Source organism: Ostrea edulis, chromosome 9 (assembly GCF_947568905.1).
Source record: "Ostrea edulis chromosome 9, xbOstEdul1.1, whole genome shotgun sequence".
Taxonomy (NCBI): Eukaryota; Metazoa; Mollusca; class Bivalvia; order Ostreida; family Ostreidae; genus Ostrea; species Ostrea edulis.
Genome location: NC_079172.1, coordinates 4,662,846 through 4,684,911, shown reverse-complemented (window position 1 = coordinate 4,684,911; position 22,066 = coordinate 4,662,846). Strand labels below are relative to the sequence as shown.

The 22,066-nt window shown below is 34.4% G+C and overlaps 1 protein-coding gene across 2 annotated transcripts in view; it reads left to right on the top strand.

Moving 5' to 3' along the window:
* Nucleotides 1-22,066, top strand: part of LOC125659463 (disks large homolog 1-like) — a 79,596-nt gene extending 57,530 nt beyond the window's left edge. For both annotated transcript variants that reach the window (XM_048891138.2, XM_048891139.2), the window contains 13 exons: nucleotides 7,227-7,383; nucleotides 7,893-7,995; nucleotides 8,163-8,265; nucleotides 8,912-9,088; nucleotides 11,504-11,567; nucleotides 11,738-11,864; nucleotides 13,299-13,325; nucleotides 13,524-13,571; nucleotides 13,891-13,992; nucleotides 14,148-14,320; nucleotides 15,811-15,920; nucleotides 16,529-16,620; nucleotides 19,557-22,066. In XM_048891138.2, coding sequence (XP_048747095.1) covers nucleotides 7,227-7,383; nucleotides 7,893-7,995; nucleotides 8,163-8,265; nucleotides 8,912-9,088; nucleotides 11,504-11,567; nucleotides 11,738-11,864; nucleotides 13,299-13,325; nucleotides 13,524-13,571; nucleotides 13,891-13,992; nucleotides 14,148-14,320; nucleotides 15,811-15,920; nucleotides 16,529-16,620; nucleotides 19,557-19,663 — 1,390 coding nt within the window. In that variant the 3' untranslated portion in view covers nucleotides 19,664-22,066. The remainder of the gene's footprint in view (nucleotides 1-7,226; nucleotides 7,384-7,892; nucleotides 7,996-8,162; nucleotides 8,266-8,911; nucleotides 9,089-11,503; nucleotides 11,568-11,737; nucleotides 11,865-13,298; nucleotides 13,326-13,523; nucleotides 13,572-13,890; nucleotides 13,993-14,147; nucleotides 14,321-15,810; nucleotides 15,921-16,528; nucleotides 16,621-19,556) is intronic.

Below are 22,066 nucleotides of genomic sequence, written 5' to 3'. Positions count from 1 at the left end.
TACAATCGAAAATGCTACAAAAGTCCATTATGGTCCTTAACACTCGTGTGGCAGAGATGGAGACCGGCCCACGGGCACTGGAAGTTAATGTAAATATATAGTATGTACATCTTTTTATACATGCACATACTAATATTTAAATTAACTTCCAGTACCCATGGACCAGCCCAGACTAATGAAAGCCGCATTGCCGTGAGTTTAGCTATTTGAATAATTATCATTTAATGGAACTGGGATGATATATTATTTAAAATATTTGTGGGGTATTAGTTCACATCTAGACGCTATTGTGCCAGTACGGAGATGAACTGGGATTCGAACTAACTGGCAAACTAACAAGGCTACGTCAACGAACGAAATCATCAAAAGCTGTGAGTTTTGGGGTCGTATGGGGCTTTAATAGATATTTGAAGGTATGTTTGGACACAAGTATAGTAGGAAAATATGTTAGGAATTTTTTGATATGAAATTTATGAGACAACAACACAAGAATACAACTTTTTCTCTTTCTTCCTTTGAAGTTTGTTTCCATCTGGCCGTCATGTTTTCAAATGCCGACTACTCCCGTATAAGGGAATTTGGGTGGACTTATACATATGGACCAATGAGAGTTTCTGTTGCATTTCGCAATTGTATTACAAACAGATTCAATTGTGTCGTCACACAACGCAATGCTATATCGACCAAAGCGTTCTAATTCAAAGGTGAATTGCGATAAAGGTATTGATACTAAATCGAAACTAAATGGATATTTAGAAGGAACAGGTAGCCCTTAATTTACTAAAATTGAAATTTCATAATTCCAAGAGAAGGGGTTATACGGGTCCATGGTGGGGCCAAGATTATCGTAGTGATTTATCATTTCAAAACTTCTATAATTTTGCTGATACAGTTGGAAAACTATTTGTGTATAAAGAAAAGCAGAAAAGGATGTACCAAGATTGTGAATTTCACATCCTGACTCTGACTCTAGGGCGAATCCAAAATTTACATCTAGTGTTATATATAGTATTAAGTCTTTCATCATTATGGCTACTTCAGGGGCATTTATGTTTTAAAAACACATCTTATTTTCAATGGCTTCTGAATATTAGACTTACGGTAGGTTAGATATGCAGAACAATATAATTATTATAGATTTGTAGCCTGTGGGAGTAAAGATATTTTTATCTAATACTCAGGTTATGAAAGAGGCCAGTGGACTTCTTGTATATGTAATACTTGGATTAGGCAAAGGAAGATTGCTTTCAATTTTCATTTTCATCACAGGGCCCTTTTTACTGGTCAGGTGTCATTTGCCTTGTGTTTTTGCAATGAAAGCTATGAACAGGAATTGATTTACAATTTGTAAAAAGGCAGCTCTAGAACTGTGAAATATTATTTATTAAGGATACGAAGCAAAATTGAATAGTGTAAGTTCAGAAGTTCAGAAATTAAAGTAAAGGTTTTTGTTGATAATTAGACAAAGAAAGATAACTCATATTCGGATACAAATGCCTGACATTAGATGAACGAAAGTAAGACAAAGAAAGATAACTCATATTCGGATACAAATGTCTGACATTAGATGAACGAAAGTAAGTGCTGTAGTACATGAAATACATGTTCAGAAAAAGTGAAACTTTTCCAAAGTGTTCGAAGAGGAAAAAAATTCTTTTTAGTTAGTCTTGATATGTTTATATATTACTAAGTATTGATTTAGAGGATTTCTTACTTTTGTTAATGTGGTAGAGTGTTCACTTCATAAACTAGGAGGTCAAGAGTTTCAAGCCTCACTCGTGGCATGGCCATGTCAAACCTAAGACGTAAATATAGGTATGATTGCTGCTTTCAGAAACACTTGACACTTAAGAGTGAGAATCACAGGTCTTTTGGATATTACATTAAACATAGAGGTTCTATGATGCAGTAGGCATTGGCACATTTTCGAACCCACACTGCTATGGCCCTGAGCGTTTGGCATAGGTCTAAATTTGTGGTACTTCACCTACAAGTTAGTGATGTCTCAATTTGAGTAAAAATTCTTGCAGGGACATAAAACAAACAAAACAACCAGCTTTGTTGATGAGTATTTTAAGGATCAACCAATTCCAGGGGCAGATCCAGGAATTGCAGTTCCGGGGGTGCCACTTTATGAGACAGTGGGATCTGGGGGCGCCTTCAGGCCCCCAGTGGGTCCCGGGCAAAGCCCTGGTGGGGGTCCAGGGGGCAAAGCCCCTGGAAGCTCCGGGATTTTACAGATTTTATAGGGTTTGAAATATGTCTCCTATTTAGTCATTTGTACTATTTTCTATCATTTCTAAGGTGAAGTTAATAAATGACGCAAATTTTAAGGGTTTCTGGGACAAAATTAAGTTCTCCCAATAAAGTAATGCAAGCAATCAAAAGATCTTGTCATTTATTTCTCCGGAAGTGGAAGAAATTATTGCTTTTTTTATCATTTAGTACATTTTTCTAAACAAGATACCCCAATTTACCTTAAATTTGAAAATTTTAAATCCACCACTGAATTGTATATACATGAATATGTATTAGTGATAGTGAAAATATATGAATTCATGAATGAAATCGTACCTAATTGGAATTTTATAATGTCCATATATATACAATTTATATGTACAAAAATTCTAAAATGTATGTGAATATTTCTATTTTAAGCCAAAAATACATAGTTCTGTGTAAAGATAAATAAAAAAAAAAAAATTAGACTTAGTTGGAAATCAGTTTTTGGCTCACCTGCATCATCAATATGCAAAAATCCTCATTTTATATAGTGTGTTCACACCACTAGGGTCAATAGTGTAGGTTATAGTGTGTTCATAGGACTTCATACCGTGGTTCCTCAGGGTCAAGGCAGGGCCAAATAAGTGTTCAAATATTTAGCATTCTATTTAATTTATTGCTTCGGATTGGTTGATCCAGCAGGGTAATTATTTGCAAATTCTCTGGTATCACATGAAATTTGTTTTGGTTTTCGGTAAAGCTGTGGACTTTTTGAACTGATTGATGGCCCGGGTCTTAATGAAAGTTGCTGAGTGTGTTTTATATATATGTATATCATAGATCATTCACCAGTTGTCTGAGATATAACTTAAAAATCCTTCCACTGATTAGGAATGTCTACTATGCAACCCAAAGCAATGTCAGCAATGTCGTCATCTTATGAATGTCACCACAAAGTGTATTAGTGGGTATGTGATTGATTGTAGATAAAACAAATTGAAAAGAAGGTATGCAAAAATATTTAATGATAATTTTGATGAGAATGTAACTTGATAACTTTAATGAGAATGTAACTTATTAAATGCACATACTTTTTAAAATGAATTTTTTTAACTGTGAAACCAATTATCAACACACAATCACAAAACGTCTCACTGTAACAGAACCAAATGTTGTTTTCTTCCCGCCTTGCAATTTCATAATCAGGAATTTCTGTTAATGATCCATTTTTTACTGGGTGAAATTTTTTTATTTTTATGAAAATAGTCATAAAATTCTTAACATGAATATCGTGACAAACTTCAAAATTTACATTGAAATGTTTGATTTTTTTTTATCATTACCATTTTCTGACAAAATTTGGAAACTGATACATTTTACAGCAGGGACCCAAGTGCCCATAGACATTTTAAAACTGAATAGTAGAACACTTCTCAGGCTCAGATCCTGGTGTTAACCGTAAAGATAATGTCTGAGACTTTGTAAGAGATTCTTTATGATTTATATATTCAGTCTTCATGGGTTGAACATGTAGGTACTATCTATTGATGAGTAAGTCCATCTTTTAGTGATTTCAGTGTATGGTAATTCTTGCAGCATATGGCTCATCATGGAGTGGAGTTGTCATATGTTGTTAAAGGATTGGTATTACCATTTCACAGATAATACACAGTAGCTGGCACAGGACACAGTAGCTGGTGACAAAATCCATATACATCTGTTATATCATTCCTGCTAACAGAAAACATATTGATTTCATTTTATTGGCTGCCATGAGACACTTGCTATTTTGAATGTTGTCATTAGACTGCTGTAATGTACTGGGGAGTATAATTATGTCTCGCTTTCAATACTAGTTATCTTAATATTAGATGTCTATTAATGGAGTTTATCATAACTGAAAATTATATGCTTTAGGAATTTGATTTGTTTGCACAGTACAGGAACATGCAATGTTTTTTTTTTAGGGGGGTGTAATTTAATCACACATACTTGTATGTGCAAACATAGGATTGCATTTAGTCATGAACATTGGATGGTGTGTTATGCTGTTTCATTTGATCATGCAATCTTTTTTTCTAACTACCTTTAAAAGGTGACAATTTCAAGTTTTAAACTAACTGCTTACAAATTCATGACTGCCAAAAAAATCCCTACATTTTGATATCACAGACCTCATTTTATTCCACTATATGCATTAATATGATGCAATCAGTTTTGAGATGTCCCCTCACATTTCTCAAATTATGCAAATGATGGTTCAAATATTGCACTTTTATTCATACATTTGTGTTTCCCTTTTACTAGATGAATACGCACAGCATGTCACTAGATAAGGGATCTAATTCAATGCCAATGTCATTTGTGACTGTACAAAATAGTAAACAAGAATTAAATAATTGAATTTTAAAGTTCGAGTCCCTTCATGGAACCCCATTTCAAGCTTTTGCCTGATAAAGAAAGCCACTTGAATGAGAACTGTATTGATCTAAGCTGTGCAGTGTAGACACTCAATCTCAAAGTGCGGTATAACTGGGATTGTGTTTAATTTAAATCTTCAGAGCAGGCATTGTTGTCTAAGCTGGTATTTAGGTCAGTAAACAGTGGCTGCCCTGTAAATAAACTGGACAGATATACGGTTCCTCACTGCAACTCCTACTCTTGTGTTTTGTTAACCTTGCCATGATTGGAAAGATGTGATGTCTTGGTCAGCTGGGCGTTTGAAGCCATGGAACGCATCACATTCTTAATGATATGCTAAAGGATGTTTCACATTTAATTGAATTCAGAGTGTAGATCAGGTTTTACATCAAAGGAAATTGTCCTGATCTTCTAGGATTACTGACTAGTGTAGTGATTTGTAAACATGGGGGAGATATATGATAAGTAAATATACACGTATTCACTAGGAATGTTGAAACAGAAAGGACAGCAGCGGAAAGACCCTTATTTTTATGATCCTCACATCAGCAGGTTAGTACTGGCTACTTACATGAGTATCAACATTTTTAGAAACCTCAAAAGATATATATATATATAAGCATTTTGTCTCACCACCAAACTGTCCAGAAGAAGCAGCATTGCAATACAACAGGTTACAGTACAAGAGAGGTTAAATATAGAACATAACAAATGTAGAAATTGTTCCATTGTATCATGTAAAGCCATTTATTTTGACTGTGTAGTGTGTGATCATGAAATGGGGGATAGCAGAAAACTGCATGATTGATAAATTTGGAAGCTAAGGTTGATCCAGTAGTGGTTTCTTACATAACCCCTGGGGGTGGTGTTGCTGCAAGAAATTTTCCACCAAATTCTGAACAAGAATAGGAAGCTAATTGTATTGTCTGTGGTCCTGTTGTATGGCTGCTTGATACTCATGTCAGAGTTGATGGTACATGATATGGTCCTGTAATCCAAGTAAAGGCTGGGTAAAGGATAGTAAATGTGGTCTTGCATCCATTCTACTGAAGCAGGCCAGAATTAGGAGGTCTGTGTGTGACAGAATTGACCTACACTCTGAAAAATCAGGGACTGTGTGAGACTCCTAGCGTTACGGGTAGTGTGTGATAACGTAATTTACATTGATCATGGTAAACTGTTTTTATCATTATTAGTTCACCCATGAATGGGAGTATTACTAATTGATGAGGCAATTCTACCAAGAGCCAGTGTCTGCAGTCAACAAGTAACACCTCTTTGCTCTGTGAAGTTACTCTTCGGAGAACACTCTGAAATGCGGCCTGTGAATACTGAAGATGATAGGGTGTGATCCCGATATTTTATGGAAACAAAGGATGCTTTTCACATTAGAGGAAATCAATTTATTTTTATCAGGAAAGCACCGAATCATTACGAGAAAAAACTTATCACAATTCTTATCAAGGACATGGATTGATTATAAATGTTTCCTGCAATTGTTGTATCACAAATTCTGTCACATTGTATATATGGACAAATGCTCAAGACATGTAAATGTGTACATATGTTCCTAAAATGTGATGGAATCATTGTAAAATGCAAGCTCTGAGAAATGAATGAGATCTTGATGATGTAGATATGCAGATAGTCTTATTTTTGTATGAAAACTTCATGGAAGTTTTGAAATTTAGTCAGGCACATGTAACTTGAGTACTAGCCACTTCAACTGAATCAGATTCTAATGAATATAAATTAGGTGGAGTCAACAAAGATGGAGAGGTCAAGTACTTACTCTATAGTAGATAATAAAGCTTAAATACAACTTTCAAGTTTGCTTTGGTGTAATTTTAAGTTTATTTAATCTTCCCAGTCTAATTATATCAATATAAGTGCAGTCACATTATTTTGTTTTTGTTGCTGAACCACCTTTGTTATGTATACACCAATCAGGCTTTGAGATCCACCACATGTGCTAGGCCTCACTGTTATGGCTTGGGTCAGTGCTTTGATACCACCAAGATGGCATACCTGATTGATTGGTGCCCTGTTTCCATGGTTTGATGCTAATGCTTTTCTGCTTGTTGTGTAAATGAATGTACATCATGTACTCTTTAATTGAGATTCTCTGATACAAGATATACTGCTTATTGTTAATTGGTGTAAGATGACTCACCACATTCCCCGATGTGTAAAAGTATGTACAAAGTGGAAGGTGTATATATGTACTAACAGTTTAACATCTTCAATAAACCTTGGTACATTGCTAATTGTTATCATGATTACTAGGGCAAGGATGGATTTGGCAGAGTGGGTACAGATATTGTGTAGAATTCGTAGTTGTGCCACTACTAAGGTGCTATTTCTGTTTTCATTCAGTTTCCCAGACGGCCTTGTGTGAGATAGGTTTCCTCCTTGCAATGTGAGATCCTCCGTAGGATTTCCTGGTTACATGTGTACAAGGGAAGGGAGAATTATGAGTCAGAAGTTCACTAATCAGTTCAACAAGGGTGTTTTCACTAAAGATTGTTATTAATTGTACTGGTATTCTATATATTTTAATGAACTCATTTTTCTTTCTTCAGGGACCCAAGGAAAATTGTACTGAAGAAAGGTTCAACTGGTTTGGGCTTCAACATTGTTGGAGGAGAGAATGGCGAGGGGATATTTGTTTCCTTCATTCTGGCTGGGGCACCTGCTGACCTCAGTGGGGAGCTTAGGAGGGGTGACCAAATATTATCTGTAGGTTATCCTGAATATCTCCATACTGCAAGAGTATATACTAAAATGATTAGTTAAGGGAATATGACTAATTTGACAGTATCTCTAGTAACAAAGATTGATTTTACAGAGCTCAGAGATATACATGTATAATTGAAAATTGTCAGTTCCAGTATTAAAGCAGGACTGTTTGGAACCACCTATTGTTTAGGATTATGTAACTTTGTATGCATAGCACTGAGGAGCACATATCAATAAATCATTGCACTATTACATCATTATTGGAATTCGGAAAACTTTACTAATATAATGCAAATATTAGAGTGCTGTATTACATGAATTTCATATTGTTAAAAGTCGAGAAAGCATGCAGAATAATTTGGAAATGCATGTAGTTTTATCAATGACTTGAATGCAGCAATAAAGCATGTCAAGAGCATCATTAGGTCCATCTTGCAATATTTTGGCTGAAGAAATACTTGTTCCCCCCATGATTTCACTAAGGTTATTAATTCTGTGGTTTGTTGTAGGTTAATGGTAAAGACCTAGTCCTGGCCACACACGAGGAAGCAGCAGGTGCTCTTAAGACAGCCGGGGACACTGTGGAACTGGTGGTTCAGTATCGACCAGATGGTAACCTAGTTCTAATAGAAATCAAAATGATTTATCTACTGTTGAAAGATTCAAGAGGAAATTTGCTTTTAGTATGTGAGGAAAATTGAAACATCTTAACTAAATACCCTTGGAGGTATTGATATTGAATTGGGTTTTAACGGCATATTGCTGGTTTCATTTTGCAGAGTACAACAGATTTGAAGCCAAAATTCAAGATCTGCGGGAACAGATGATGAGCACCAGTACGGGCAGTCTACGCACGACACAGAAACGGACGCTATATGTCAGGTTAGAAATGCGTATCAACTAATGTACTTAAAAGACAATTACACTTTTTACTAGTAAAGTTTCCCACTACCCTATTTAAGGCCGAAATTCAACCCCATTCCTAATTGGGAAAAAAAACTTCAACAATAATATAATGTCATCATTTTTTTTCAAAATCTGTGTTTATTTTCTCCTTGACTTTTCATTATTGGGATCAGTATACATCAATTAATGAACCGATAGAGTATGGAATCCCATATGAGCTATAACTTGGCATACTGTTGTAAATGTTTGGTTTAAGTGAAGGCAATCTACAAGATGCATGATGTTGAGAGAATTTTAGAGATAAGAAATAAAATGAATTGTTGTATTCTCATGTAGTATGATATTATGCAGTGGCAATGATAGGAATTAAAACATGTCAGATGTAGCCATGTTACCTTAAGGTTTATTGTAAGATTATTGATCGTTGTGACATGTCTCTCATGGGGAAAGTAAATTGTTTACAAATAGCGTAGACACATTTCTGTTGTATTTGATAACAAAGGACAAATCTGATGATAAAGTTGAAATTTTGCAACTCAGAAGAACAGAATGGTTAAATTTTGAAGGAAGCCTTATCTTTATTGTGATTGTATTGTAAACCATTGGTCTCGTTGTTTTCTAGAGCACTGTTTGATTATGAACCAACAAAAGACAGTGGATTACCTAGTAAGGGTTTAGCCTTCAAGTACGGGGATATTCTGCACGTAACGAATGCTAGTGATGATGAGTGGTGGCAGGCCCGCTATGTCACACCGGACGGAGAGGAGGAGGGAATGGGCATCATTCCAAGTAAAAAACGGTCAGTAACCATGGATACAGAGGGAGATCTCGTAACATGGAGATAATGTCTTTGTAGTTTGAACTGGTTTCACTTTTATCATGGAATTCAGAAAGCGTTACATTTAAAAGGAGTCTAGTCTAAAAAGTACAGAGAGGAGGGATAGCAGCTGTAGTAATTATAGTAAAAACGAGATATAGAAAGTTTCCAAACTTTACTTTTCATACCTAGTTGGAATAAATGTTACAATATCAAAAAGAAAATGCTAGGTGTGCTGGAAAAAGGTGCAATTCTAAAATGTGGGCCTCCAAATGTGGGGTATTTTATTTTTGGTTATTCTGTTAAACTTTGCATCTTTCAATTTTGATATGGATAAAAATGGTCATTTTATATTTTGATTGAAGAAAAAAGTCAAAGGTACATGGGTAATTAAGATCATAGTTCTGATTTACAACAATAAGTCCTGGTGGTCTTCAATTTTAAAAAAGATAATGAGAGTTCTAGAAAATCCGACTGTTTTTATAGTTTGATTTCCATGGCGGTCAATGTGCAGTAATATTCAGATTTTATGATATATCGAATACCTATATGGTTTCAACGGCAACAGTTTGTATGAATAATAAAAACAATCAATATTTACTACACATTTGAGATACAGTGGAACCCCGTTATTACGTTTTCCATTTTGTCACGATAAAATAACGTAATAACGGGGGCAACGTAATAAACGTTCCCAGTGAAATCCATTAAAAATATCATTTGGAAATTGTATATCGTCCGTTGGTACTCCGTGAAGGGGTGTGTGAATATATGTTTACTGTTTCTTTGTTTAAAAGACTATGATACTTTGTTTTATTTACATCTTATCTTTAATGTCCGTAATTCTTCATGTTCTTATCCCTTTTCTTTATTTCTGGTGTAGGATTCATAAGGATGTTTTGATAAACGTTGCTTTTCTGCATTCGTTTGGACCGCCATTTTGTTCAACTTTAAAACAATGCGTTCATGTAAATTTCTCTCAATAACTCGTTCCGGTTCGTATTCAACATTCGTATTAAAAAAAATAACAAAACATCGTTTTTATTAAGTTCGCGAATTACACAAAACACAACGCAATAAAAAAAAATCCCATCCAAAAAACAACAAAACTATAGACACAAAACGCACACGATACCCAACACTTACACACTTTTCTCACCAACGATAAACACGGAGAACAATTTAAGCGCAATCCACATAAAAAAAAATATAATGATGCACGAAGATTTCATTTACAACGCTAAATGATGGCACTAAAATCACGTGCGCATCAGGGGATTTTAGAATATTCACAGAGGTAAATGCCGTGCACGAATCGGCCGATAACACAAGACAGTTTGGTCGGTGTATGTATGGACGAGATTTACGAACACCAAAGCTGCATGTCGAAACAACGGACAATTTTTTAATTGAACACTTCCTTTAGTCACCTATGTCCAAGAAGTTACCCAAGCGGTTTTAACATTGCTACGATAAATCTTGTCTTTCATGTTTGGTACCAAAGCTGTCCGTAAATAGAGTTTTAATAGCGAAGGTAATCACACAATGCTGAACACGCAGGTAGTTGAGAAATTATTTCTTTGATTATCAAAATATGAAAAATGAAGTAACTTTCATAGAGTACAATTTCTAAATAAACATTATTTAATTGTTTATCACTGGCTTCGATACGGGGTATTCACCTGTATTGATGTCGCAAGATCTATCGAAGCGTGATCAGTCAAGCGTCTCTAATCCCCAAACAGATCAGGAAATTTACGTGGTGACTGCCTCAGGCAGTCAAGGTGTGAATGGCTTATTATTTTGAGAATCACTATTGAATAATTAGGGGTTTATTACGTTTTCGTCGGAATTTTTATAACGTAATACCGAGTCCCGGCATCTTAGGACAACGTAATAACGAGGTCTATTTTATATAGGTTTGTTAAGAAATGGTTTTGTGCTTTGAAATTCCAACGTAATATGCGGACTAACGTATTAAAGGGGGAACGTAATAACGGGGTTCCACTGTATATACATAATGTACACAGAAATTAACAGCAAGACTACAGATTTGAGGTTGGTTCAAATGCAGCTATTGAAGAACAGAAAATTACGTGGTGTTTTAAAGTATAGTAACATAGGGTTGTAATGGGAGAAATGAAGGTCAGGTATCCCCACACTAATGCTCTTTGTAGACGCAGATATTAGAATGCTAAATTGCAGGCTTCAAATTTAGTCTTGGTGTCTTATTTACAACTCCTTTTAATTCTGATAATTACATTCTGTTTAAGTTATGAAATCCTTATTAAACATATTATCAGATTGCCACATAACATGAATGAAACAGGGGAATTTTTCTCTAATTTTATCTGTCAATATGGTGTATTATGTTAAATCTGAGTCGTTTTGTTACAGGGTAGACAGAAAAGAAAGGGCACGGTTAAAAAATGTCAAATTCACTGGTAAAACGAGTGAAAAGGTAAAGCCAATAGTACATTGACGTCATGTGTTTATTACTAGTGTTTGTCATAAATGGTGTAATTCAGTGTAATAAAGATAATTTCACATGCATTTTACAATTTGCTTCTGTTTTTGATGTAGGTGCAGGGAAAATTTTAGAGTAAAATATGAATTTTTTTGTTTTTACAGACAAATGGCAATGTGCAACATGTTAATTCAAATGAGAAGAAAAAGAAGAATTTTTCATTTTCCAAACGTTTCCCCTTCATGAAGAGTAAAGACCACGCAGTGGGGGAGGACATAAGCGCTGACGAGCGTAAGTAACTCAGGGTACCTGTACTAAGTGCATGCCAGGTGTTCGTTTCTGAACATCGCCAGAATTGAATTCAAATTTGTTCTTATTGTATTCCAAGATAGATTCAAACTTTATAGAAGTCCTTTAGATGAAAAGTACATGTGCATTCGTATTTATATAGTGATTATCGACAGATATCTTGAAATGACAGTAATTTAGATTCTCTTGTGGTTTTGTCTTTTTGTAGCTGAAGGTAAATTTTTGTATTAGCCAGTGTCTTGCTTTGCTCTGTTCACTCTGCTTTTGTCTCTGACTTATAATGTAGACCAAAACATGTAAGATGTACATTGTGTAACTTATTCAGTGTACACATTGTGTAACTTATTCAGTGTACACATTGTGTAACTTATTCAGTGTACACATTGTGTAACTTATTCAGTGTACACATTGTGTAACTTATTCAGTGTACACATTGTGTAACTTATTCAGTGTACACATTGTGTAACTTATTCAATTTACACATTGTGTAACTTATTCAGTGTACACATTGTGTAACTTATTCAATTTACACATTGTGTAACTTATTCAGTGTACACATTGTGTAACTTATTCAGTGTACACATTGTGTAACTTATTCAATTTACACATTGTTTAACTTATTCAGTGTACATTTCACGTGATTAACCGATGTTGTTAGTATTGTGGTATTGTCAGATGCTTATGTAACAAGTTGCCTATTTGACATTCTGTTTAATAATCTAGCCTGACTGCTTCAGTAGATTTTATTTTTGTGTCAAAAAACAAAGATCGAACATATTTATCATGGAAAATTTGAAAGAGGGGTGACTAACACTATATCTCTGTATGTGTTATATAATGGAACAATAAAGGTTAAATTTATCACTTTGTTTGAATGGAAGGTTACTATTCTAGGAAATGCTTCTCTTACACGGCTATCATATTTTTGAGACTTGCACTTCTTCTGCAATAAAAACTCTCAGATTTAGATAAAAGTGTAGTAATGCAGCATTTTACAGAGAATAATCTTTCAAATCCATCTTCTTTTTAAATCAAAATGTACACTTATTCATATATATGCCAGAAGTTCATTGCCCATTGTTCAAATCGCTGGTAAAGAAAGAAAAGAAAATTAACCAATTAAGTGTGTTTTTTTAATCGTGTTTATAAGACTTTCCCTGTTGCATATTTAAATATCTTGTATATTTCCTGTGAATATTAAAGATCTTTGTATTGATTAACATAATTTTCTCTGACATGATTTCCTTTTGTTTTGCATTTGATTTGATAATTGTAAAAGTAAGTCTGAAATAATAATGTGGTTTTATTTAATACTGCCTAGCAACATTATGTTGCCTGGTAACCTGCATGCTAATGTTGTTGATTGGTTGTGTGATTGTGCATGGTGTGTTGACCCCAGTTTGATTTTGTTGTTAGGTGGTGCTGACAGTGAGGCAAGCTATCGTAAGTACAGTAATTGTCTATTAAACTCAGTCAGTGTACAGATTCATACCAATAGAATCGTCATCTGGTGTACAACTCAATTTCAACAGAGTTTAACTCTGAAACACATTGCAAATTTCTATTTTAGCATACTTCATCACCATTACATTTTGTAGATTATTTTCACGTGTTTGAAAATGTTCTGAATTTCTTCTGTAGGTGGAGATGAACCTATTCTCTCGTATGAGGCTGTAGTGCAGCAGGAATGTAAGTCAGACATGATGGAACACTGATACTTTTTAAAATCTGTATTTTGAAAAGGCTCTCCTTCAGATTCAGGTGGCACATTGGGTAAAAATGCCTACCAATTTTTTTTTTCTTCCAAGGTTTTTTAGGAAGGTTAATTAGATTTTATCAAAAACAAACAAAAACGCACAAACAAATCCTATTATGTGTGCACCGTCCTAAATCCATTATAATTTTGGTGGGAGTGGAAAAATTAGAAGTGCCACCCAATGGCTGATGTTTCCATGGACATTATTTATGTGTTACGTTGTATTGCATGTCATATGATTTTTGTTTGCAGTAAAATATACTAGACCAGTCATCATTCTGGGTCCACTGAAAGACAGGATTAATGATGATCTCATCTCAGAATTTCCTGACAAATTCGGAAGTTGTGTCCCTCGTAAGTTTCCCTTTTCTGGCTGTTGTTGGGTGTGACTCTTGGTACAGTCTTGATCACGCCATTTCTTCTTTTCATATGAGCATTTACCTGTTTCATATCAGCATGTTGTATTGTACTGCACAAGGGAATTGACTTGACCTGGATTTTTGTTGTAGATACAACACGACAGAGGCGTGACTATGAGGTGGACGCAAGAGATTATCATTTTGTGGAGTCACGGGAACAAATGGAGCGCGACATCCAGAATCATCTGTTCATTGAAGCAGGACAGTACAATGAGAACCTCTATGGAACCAGTGTGGCATCAGTTAAAGAGGTGGCAGAGAAGGTCAGATACACTTTTTATTGTTGTTGCACAGTTTAAAGTTCCCTAATCATAGGATCAGAATGGACAAAAATAGATTTACCAGCAGTAAAAATTGTATTTCATCACTTAGCAGCAGTAAACTTAGGGAATGCGATTGTTTGGTGAATAAAGTATCACATGCCTTGTGTTACAACGTGCAGCAAATGTTTAGTATTCCATATACTACCAACAAGGGCAACGAAGTAAAACTGTTGAAGGAGTGCTGTCGATTTCACTCCTGCGCTCTTTTTTTTTTTCTTTTTTTTTTTTTTTTCTTTTTTTTTATATAGAAAGGTTTAACCAATTTCAATTAAATTTTGCTGTAGGAAATGTCTATAACAGTTTTCATTATAAAGTGAGTGCAAGGACATTAAAGAGCCACACATAATTATGGAAATCAGCTTGGTACAGTAGAACACACTTATAGGGAAGTGCTGGGGATGATAAATGTGGCTAGTTGATTGTATGTTTTACACATTCCGTCAAAAATTATTCACCCATATTGAGACATCACCAGCTGTAGGTGAAGTACCACAAATTTAGACCTATACTTAGCACTTGGGGCCGTAGCAGCGAGGGTTCTTTAATGTGCCAACATCTGCAGCAACACAGGACCTCTGTTTTAAAGGTCATATCCAAAAGACCTGTGATTCTCACTTCTAAATGCCGAGCATTTGGCGAAGGAGCAATCACTACCTATTTTAACAACTTAAGTTTGACCATGGCACAAGCGAGATTCGTACTTGTGACCTCATGGTTATGAAGCGAATGCTTGACCACTAAACTACATGACCTGTGGATGATGAATGCCATTTGTTATATCCAATAGTTCATGATGTTTTAAAACTGCAGAGAATGAAATTCACTTCGCTGTAAGCATGAATTCATTATTAAGCGTGATCGTTGTACAAAAGAGATGTTGGAATACACCGGTTTCGAGATAAGAGCTCTTCTGTCTAGGAGGTGCATTTAATGGTACTTTGAATGTGTAAGTGGGACAGAGTGGACCTACAGTCAGTTAGGAAGACAATAAAATGTATTAAAAGTACATTTGTTTAAAATATGTAAATTTAGGAAATGAGATACTGTGTTGAAAGAAATGTTTTACTAAAGTGGAAACATATAAACAATGTCATATTTGAAAGTAATGTCCTAGATATGATGCATACGAGCAATAAGATAACGTGATATAATAAGAATTTCATGTATCTAATTACTCCCTGATTTAATACTTATCACTTATTCAGTTTGTATGTCAATCGAATTCGGGTTATGAAACTGTGTATGAGGAACTTCCTGAGCACATTCATTTATTGTTTTACAAAGTTTTCACACCTTGCAGTGTACGAAAGTTCTTTAAAGGGAAATAATTCTGACACATCTCAAAACTAGTGTATTTGACGATTCCTTAAGATTAAGAATGGAGGAAAAATAGTTTTTGAATTATTAAAAGAAAATTTGTGGACTTTCAGGGAAAGCACTGCATACTTGATGTGAGTGGGAATGCCATAAAGAGGTTACAGGTGGCTGGATTATATCCTGTGGCCATTCTTATCAAACCGAAGTCCGTAGAATCCATAATGTAGGTGTTTTTCAGTATTATACATATATTATAAATATTGTATTGTATTATACATATATATTATAAATATTGTATTGTATTATACATATATTATAAATATTGTATGATACATATATTATAAATATTGCATTGTATTATACATTTGAATTGTTTTGCAACAATCCATACATCAAAGCAGATTAATTTCCTTTAGCAGTAATTAAGGGTCTTTTTAATTATTTTGCAATATGAAAATAGTTGAATACATATTTACAAAATATTTTGAAAGTAAACTGAGGAGATCTCCGTATGTTCGACAAGAGGAGCAGTATTGGTATGACAGGTTTTATTTGAAATATATTGGGCTTTGATCCCTTGTGTGGAGTTGGCTCTATTTTGTGGTTTACAATATTGTGTCCTGCATCAAGAGTTGCATGAACATAACTGAATTTAAAGTCTCTCTTGGACAAGGTATATTTGGGAATGGGTATTTACATTTTATTTATAATAAACAATGTTATGCCTGCAAGTTGAGAATCTCTCTCTCTCTCTCTCTTTCTTTCTCTCTCTCATCACATTTTTGGTGTATGTTTATAATTAGATGATTAAATTTGATCTTTGTTTTGTAGGGATATGAATAAGAGAATAACAGAGGAACAAGCAAGATTGACATATGAAAGAACCATGAAACTGGAGCAAGAATTCGGAGAATACTTCACAGGTTTGTACAGTTAAACACTCTCGTAGGAAAGTGCTGGGGATGAACAATTTTGATTCATTATAAAAGTAATTCATTATATCCAGTAAGTTCGTAATGTTTTAAAACCAAAGGGAATGAAAATTATGAAGTTGTAGGTGTGGATTCATTATAAGCGTGTTAGCTGTAATTGTGTGTTTAGCTTACCTGAGCTGAAAGCTCAAAGAAGCTATTCTAATCACTTTTTGTCTGGCATCCGTCCACCCATGAACTTTTTAACATTTTCGACTTCTTCTCCAGAACCATTGGGACAATTTCAATCAAACTTGGTACAAATCATCCTGGGGTTAAGGAAATTCAAGTTTGTTTAAAGGAAGAGACATGCTCCTTTCAAAGGGGAGATAATCAATAAAATGCAAAAATAATTGCTTTCATCCTGTCTGTCTGAAATTATAACCTTGATCATAACTTATGGATGATGCGTGAAAGGGCTCTCATTTCATATGTGCATTTATTTTGACAAGATCTTTGTTTTGATACCAGAGTTTTCACCTTTTGATAATGACCTTAGAGTTTGATGCCTACTCTTGATAAAACCTAACCAAGACAATATTAGGTATAATAATCTCAATGGGTCTCGGGACAGGCCCTCACCACAGTTAGAATGCCTCCCATATATTCGTAATGTAGCAGAAAATTGCAGAATCACTCTGAAATAATTTTAAAATCGCTAAAGAATAAACACATAAATTTAAAGTGAAAATTAGATACAACTAACCTCATGTCCTTAACACGGTAAAAAATTGTAAAATGATATTGTAAACTGCACAATGACAGTTTTCTCGATTCAAATTGACTGCCATTTACTGGAAACTGTCATTAGAACACCTTAACACCCTTTTATTTTCGAAAACAAATGCATAGTACCAAATTTGCCATGTAGAACTGCCGACTACCATACATGGAAAACAGTGAAACGTACCATTCACAAAGAGCTTGAAGACAAAAGGAGTATGATGTGCAGTGGACACAGAATTACCCAGTAGAATTGAAAGATGAACAGGCAAAAATTATCTCTTGAATGCAAGAGGGAAAAGATGTTTTTCCAGTGCGATCGGGTTAATTTTCTTCATTCAGGCCCAATGAAAGCAATTTTCATCAAAAGAAGAATATTAAGCCTTCATATTAATTTAACTTGACGTTACAATATTTATTTCACTTATTTATAGCATTGATTAGAAACGAAGAGTTCAATTTCCTGCAAAATAATTGCGTAGTAAAGATCATTAGTAACATTTTCCCTAAAAGGTCATATCTCCATGTTTGAGACCTCTCGATAAAAAGGTTTTTGCTTAAGCAATGACAAGTAAAATGGAAGCTGTAAATAGCAATATTCAAACTCGTAGGTTTTGCTTCTCCCTCGGTGCTAATTAGAATGGAATTAATGGGGAGTCAGTTGTGAAAGTCACTTTATTGGTTGTATATTAATGATATGTGACATTATTTTACTGAAACATGTATTAAGTACAATTTATATATTGGGTATATGGGATGCATTCTATTATTAAACTGGGTCTGCAGAACATCCTTGTGACAAGACCTTTCTTTTGTACTAAAGTTTGAGACCTTGTCCTTTGAGTTTGACCTACTTTAAAAAGAATTTAATGTAGACTATACCTCCTGACCTATTTAAGGTAGAGCTTTTATATTTTGTATGTTGATTCCTTCTGGCAAGACCTTACATTTCATACCATGATCTTTGACCTTGTGACCTTGACATTGAAGTTTGGTCCAAATTTCCAAACTTTAACCTTACTCATAACTTTTAAATGGGGAGTGATGCATCTGGTTTCATGTATGCATTCCTTGACAAAACCTTTCTTTTGATACTAAAGATTTTGACCTGCTTTTAGGGCAAGCTAACATAGGCACTAACTGTTTTAAGTTAGGGCTTTCATATTTTGTATATAAATTCTTTATGGCAAGACCTTACATTTCATGCCATGATTGTTGACCTTTTGACTTTGTATCACGCTTATGTTGTGACCTGTGGGGCTGGGTTGGGTCCACAGTATATGGTTAAAAGTTTTCTTGGGAGTAAACTTTTTTTTTTTAAATCTTTAAAATACAATGCTTGAACAACAGCAGGGTCAAGGTGACTCATTGAGCAATGTGGCCCATGGGCCTCTTGTTATTGCATACAGGGGTTTTGTCAAGGTTCTTTTTACTACCAGTAAAGGGTACCATTCTCCTTTTGACAAAAATATTGATAAATGTATCTCCCCTTTCACTGGTAAAAAAAAAAAAAACTCCTTTCAATTTTAGAAAACTCTTAAATTGGAGAAATTTTCTGCATAAGATTGTATATGGATTTCAAGAAAAATACAATTTATATAACTAATTTTTTAAAACTTAAACGTTGCAAATAACTTTTGAACATTGAGTGCTAGAGCTTTTATATTTCACTTGAGTATTCCTTGTGACTAGACCTTTTCATGGGTACCAACATTTTTTACCGTGACCTTGACCTTGGAGTTTGATCTACCTTTTAAAAACTTTAACCTTGCTGATAACTTTTAAACAGTAAGTGCTAGAGCTTTGATATTTCACATGGGTATTTCTTGTGACAAAACCTTTCCGTAGGTACCAAAATGTTTGACCCTGTGACATTCACTTTGGAGTTTGACCTACTTTGAAAAAAATTGACATTGGTTATAACTTCTAAATGGTAAATTTATGTTAGAGCTTTCATATTTCACATGAGCATTTCTTGTGACTTGATCTTTCTACTGGTACCAAGATATTTGTCCTTGTGACCTTGGCCATCTTTGGAATTGGCCATTATTGAGGGCATTTGGCATTTGTGTTTCACAAACACGTTTTGTTTGATTTCTTAAATGATAATTGTTATATTCATTATTTTGACAAGTAATTGAAGGACGGACTACTTCTTATTTCAGCTGTTGTGCAAGGTGATACTGCGAATGAGATCTATGCAAAAGTAAAGGAGGTGATCCGTGACCAGTCCGGCCCGACTATTTGGGTCCCAGCCAAGGAGAAGTTATGAGCTGGCCGACAGGCTGGCGGTTACTGTTGCAGATCAACCCTTGCTCACTGATTGACAAACTGCCAATAAACTGTGACATTCTTACCAAATTGTGTGATGCAGGACTTGGGGATAAAATCTACAAACCTGGGCGGGCAATAGTTTTATTTATTTGAGTTATGTTTCTCTCGGTTTTTTTTACTGTGAGTGTATCATTCTTCATTCTCAAACATGTATGTGACAGTATGAATCTTTCGCTCATGTCTAGATTAGAATTTCCTCTGGTTTGATTGATTTTCAAGAAAAGTCTATTCATGTCTTTTGTGATTTTGATATTCACACACACCCCAAAAAATCAAAATGTATAGGGTTGAACAAACACTGTATTGTAGTAAAAATGAAAGTAATGATTTGGAATAATAATCAGGTATTTAAAGAAAAGTTTACTCAAGTATCTGATCAACCAGGATAATAACAAAGTATTGATAATCAAGTGTTGCCAATTGTGATAAAATTGTACATATAAATGGAAAGGATAATATAGAAGAATATCGCAGGAGAATTTTAGTAGTGTAATATATACATGTAATTTAAATTTTTTTATGGTGAAAATATTCATGCTCATTATGTTGATTGATAGAATATTTTAATTATTCCATTTTATACCGTTTACATTGTACAACAACAGGTTATAATGCTGCCAATGTAGTCTTTAATTGCTTCCAGTGTATTTAGTTGTGCAATTTTAAATATGCTCTCTGCAATTGAATGGATAAAGTTGACTATACTAACATTCCTTAAGTATTCCAATGCAATTTTGATTGTACAGTGATCTGTTTTTAATAAGAAGGGTTTGACAGACTTGTTATTTTGAAATATTTTAAAGCATTGTTGTATCCATTGTTGGAAAAAAATCAAAGTGCTGAAGTTTTTAAAAAAAAATTGTTTTGTTTTTTGTATTATTGTTCATTAGGAGCCAAGCTTTAAACTCTTTCTAACAAATTTTTTGAATGTTTGCATATCTTGGGCATTTAATGTCGTGAGATTAGACAGCTCCGGGTTTCTGTTCCTTCATTTGCCTACCTCGTCCAGCCCCAGTCTACCAACTGATATTTGTTAGCAACAGTCAAAGATCATTTGTTTTGAACATTTACAATCAAAAACAGAAGTCCCACTATCTCAACATTTGTGTCTTAATTACAAAATCCGAAGGAAATTTCACAGTGTTGTACAAAATTGTTCCCCTTGGTGTACTAGTCATGAGGGTATCTAGTGATTTTCACCGGACAGCTGAAGCCATCTTGTTAGGAGAGAGGGTGGCAGCTGAAATGAAATTTTTTATAGGTAGACTAGGACCTGATTCATATCCACTCATGGTGTACTACATTTTCAGAGGAGTGTCTGGGCGGATATTTTCTTGCCATTTAGGGTCTATCTCTGTTGTGATGTCATTCATTTTTCATGGTGAGATAGAGGAATTTCTACAAGTGTTTGTAAAGATGTCCAGAGTCAGCCATTGTCCATTCATTCAGACACTGCTGTTTGTCATTTTCTATATCACATTTTTGTGCATTCAGAATCACTGATATTGTTCATGGATTCATTATCTGCCATTTGAATCACTTTTAGGTGTAGATTTGTTTTTGTAAATTTTTTCAGTATGAATTACCATATCTAAATAACCCACATTATTGTCTTCAGTGAAGTCAGCAAATCTACAATGTTTTATGGTAAATGTAGATCATTATAAGTGTACTGATGTAGCAGGAAATTGAAGATTTGAATATACAAATTAAATTAGATGGATAGAAAAAAGCGTATAAGGTACATGTATTTGGAATACAGCAAGTTCCAGAAATTGTTACCTTTTTAGTAGTTGGCTAAGTAATTTCAGTATTCAGCGTACATGGAAATTTTAAATGGAAGGTTAAAGCTATAATTCCTTTATCCTATTTGCTCCACAGGAAACGCCCAAATAAGGGCATATTTGAGATGCTACACACATTTGAACTCTGTGGTTCAGTCACAACACTTCTGGACAGAGACATTTGTCAAACATGGGAATTTCCTTACCCAGCCCCTCCCCCTTTACCTTTTTTTTTATTTGATGGTGTAAAGTCACCTCAGACTTCGTTCATGTAAACATCTTTACTGTTCTGAGACTTAACTAGTGTAAGCGTAATTTCTATATGCAGTAAGTTAGGTATGTGATACAATTCTCCAAATTACTGTTATGTCATTTAATGAGTTACAAGTGCTGAATGATTCTCCGACTTTTTCAATGTTTGAAATAAAGTCTTGTCTGCTTTCCATTGTGCATGTATATAATAAGAAATGCTTCTCATTGGATAAGCTGACTTAATTCAGGAGTCATTTACCAAGGAAAATAGTATATCATTAATATAAATTAAATAATTGTTTAAA